This window comes from Stegastes partitus, unplaced genomic scaffold (assembly GCF_000690725.1).
Source record: "Stegastes partitus isolate 25-593 unplaced genomic scaffold, Stegastes_partitus-1.0.2 Scaffold3121, whole genome shotgun sequence".
NCBI classification, from domain to species: domain Eukaryota; kingdom Metazoa; phylum Chordata; class Actinopteri; family Pomacentridae; genus Stegastes; species Stegastes partitus.
Genome location: NW_007580852.1, coordinates 1,654 through 3,565, shown reverse-complemented (window position 1 = coordinate 3,565; position 1,912 = coordinate 1,654). Strand labels below are relative to the sequence as shown.

The following is a 1,912-nucleotide window of genomic DNA, read 5'->3' as shown; positions in this document are numbered from 1 at the left end:
AACTCAACATCAAATATGAGCACTTGAGTTGGTATCTTGTTCTTATAAACTTATCGTACATGTATTGAAATCTCAGATTTGAAAGCAAAAATTAACTAAACAAATACAGTGGTGTAAAGAGTACATTGTGTTCCTCTGAAATGGGGCAAAGATAAAATATAACTGAAACATGACCTCATGTGAATACAGTCACACTGTAGTAATGTAATCCTGATGACAAGGAAATATCACAGAAATATTTACAACAGCACAATAACATTAGAACTGAATTGATACCCAAAGAACCTGGTGTCTTCTAAAGGCTCTGGTAACTGAGGCACGAAACTGAAATTATGCAGACTGAAAAACTTGTGATGGTTGTTTTTCATCAAAAAGATTAAAACCATTTTCATAAATTCTGGTATAAAATTTGCTACGTTTTAATCTGTACTCAGAACCACTCAAATTAGAGGACAGAAAACATAAATCATGAAAAAGACCATTTTAGAACAGTACAATAACATTAGAAGTCTATGGATTTCTTCTTGTATAGAGTGACTCGTGTATAGTAAAGCTATTTACCTTAGCTGTGAGATATAAGGCAGACACTGCAGGAAACTCCTCACTTCACTCTCTTCATCTGAGCAGCCTGTCAGTTTAATTTTTTTCTTTGTCTCTGATTGGAGTTTCAGCACTTCCAGGAGGATGGAGGTCTTTCTCTCTGATAGATCTATGAACCAGACTGCAGGATTTGACTGGAAAACTGGCTGTAATGATGGAAGGACACTCAAACCTGTTTTAGTTTCACAGTTCTTCACATGGGAGAACATGTCCATCAGGGAATTACACTCATCTTCCATGGTATCATCGTCAAGGCCATCTATGTACATGTCACTTAAAGATAATGTTAGATCATTGCACGCTGATGATAGCAGCTCCAGTATCTTCTCTCCTGTCTGTTGTTCTCTCTCTGCTGCTGCACAGAACAGATTCCCCAAGAAACTGGTTTCTTCATCAAGACTTGATTTCTGAAAGGAAAAACTGCAAAAGAAAATATTTTGTGATGATTTGATCTCAGCTGCACAAATACAACCACACATAGAAATGATACCCATTGTATCTGTGCATTTATAGATGATTAAATTGTTATTATTTTAGCTCCTTACATATGAAAAATAATTATACACATTTAATTTAAAGATGATTAATTTGTGTATGTTGTATTTTTTATTGGGGAGGTATTAACATGGCTGCCATATTGTCACAGAGATACAGCATTATTATGATTCACATCATTATCTTATTTTATTTCATTATTCTCTTTCAGTCAGATGATTGCCACAGGTTTCAAAGTGTTGCAGTTAAATATTTAACATAAAAAAAAAAAAAAAAAGTTTTCCCATTCTTCTTTTAGCTAAATTTAATGAGTCAGTGACCTTTACTAAATTCTCTCAACATTATCTTAGTGCTGTTCAGTCGACTAAAAACATGAGAGTTGTTTAAAACAAGATGTAAGTAAGAACCTGAAAATACTGCACCTACCTACCTATTGTAAAATGAGCAGTGTTTTTCTCTGAAATGGGGCAGATATAAATATATAACTGGAATATTATGCCCATTGAATAAAGCTAAAATGCAAAAGTTGAATACTGATGACAAAGAAATATCACAAGAATATTTAAAACAGTACAATAAACTTTCGGAATTCTGCTTGTATAGAGTGAATCATGTAAAGTACAAGTCATTTACCTGAGGTGTAAGATATAAGGCAGACACTGCAGGAACGTCCTCACTTCACTCTCTTCATCTGAGCAGCCTGTCAGATACACTACTTTCTTCTCTGATTGGAGTTTCAGCACTTCCAGGAGGATGGAGGACTTTCTCTCTGAGAGATCTATGGACCAGACTTCAGGAGTTGACTTGATAACTGGCT

The 1,912-nt window shown here is 34.7% G+C and overlaps 1 protein-coding gene across 1 annotated transcript in view; it reads right to left on the bottom strand.

Annotated features, from left to right (window-relative positions):
• Positions 1-243: 243 nt before the first annotated feature.
• LOC103375851 (uncharacterized) overlaps positions 244-1,912 on the bottom strand; it is a gene marked incomplete at its 3' end in the record, with an annotated part of 2,888 nt that continues 1,219 nt past the window's right edge. The window contains exons 2-4 of the mRNA XM_008306159.1: positions 1,729-1,906; positions 562-1,020; positions 244-324 (exon numbers count right to left, since the gene is read on the bottom strand). Coding sequence (XP_008304381.1) covers positions 244-324; positions 562-1,020; positions 1,729-1,906 — 718 coding nt within the window. The remainder of the gene's footprint in view (positions 325-561; positions 1,021-1,728; positions 1,907-1,912) is intronic.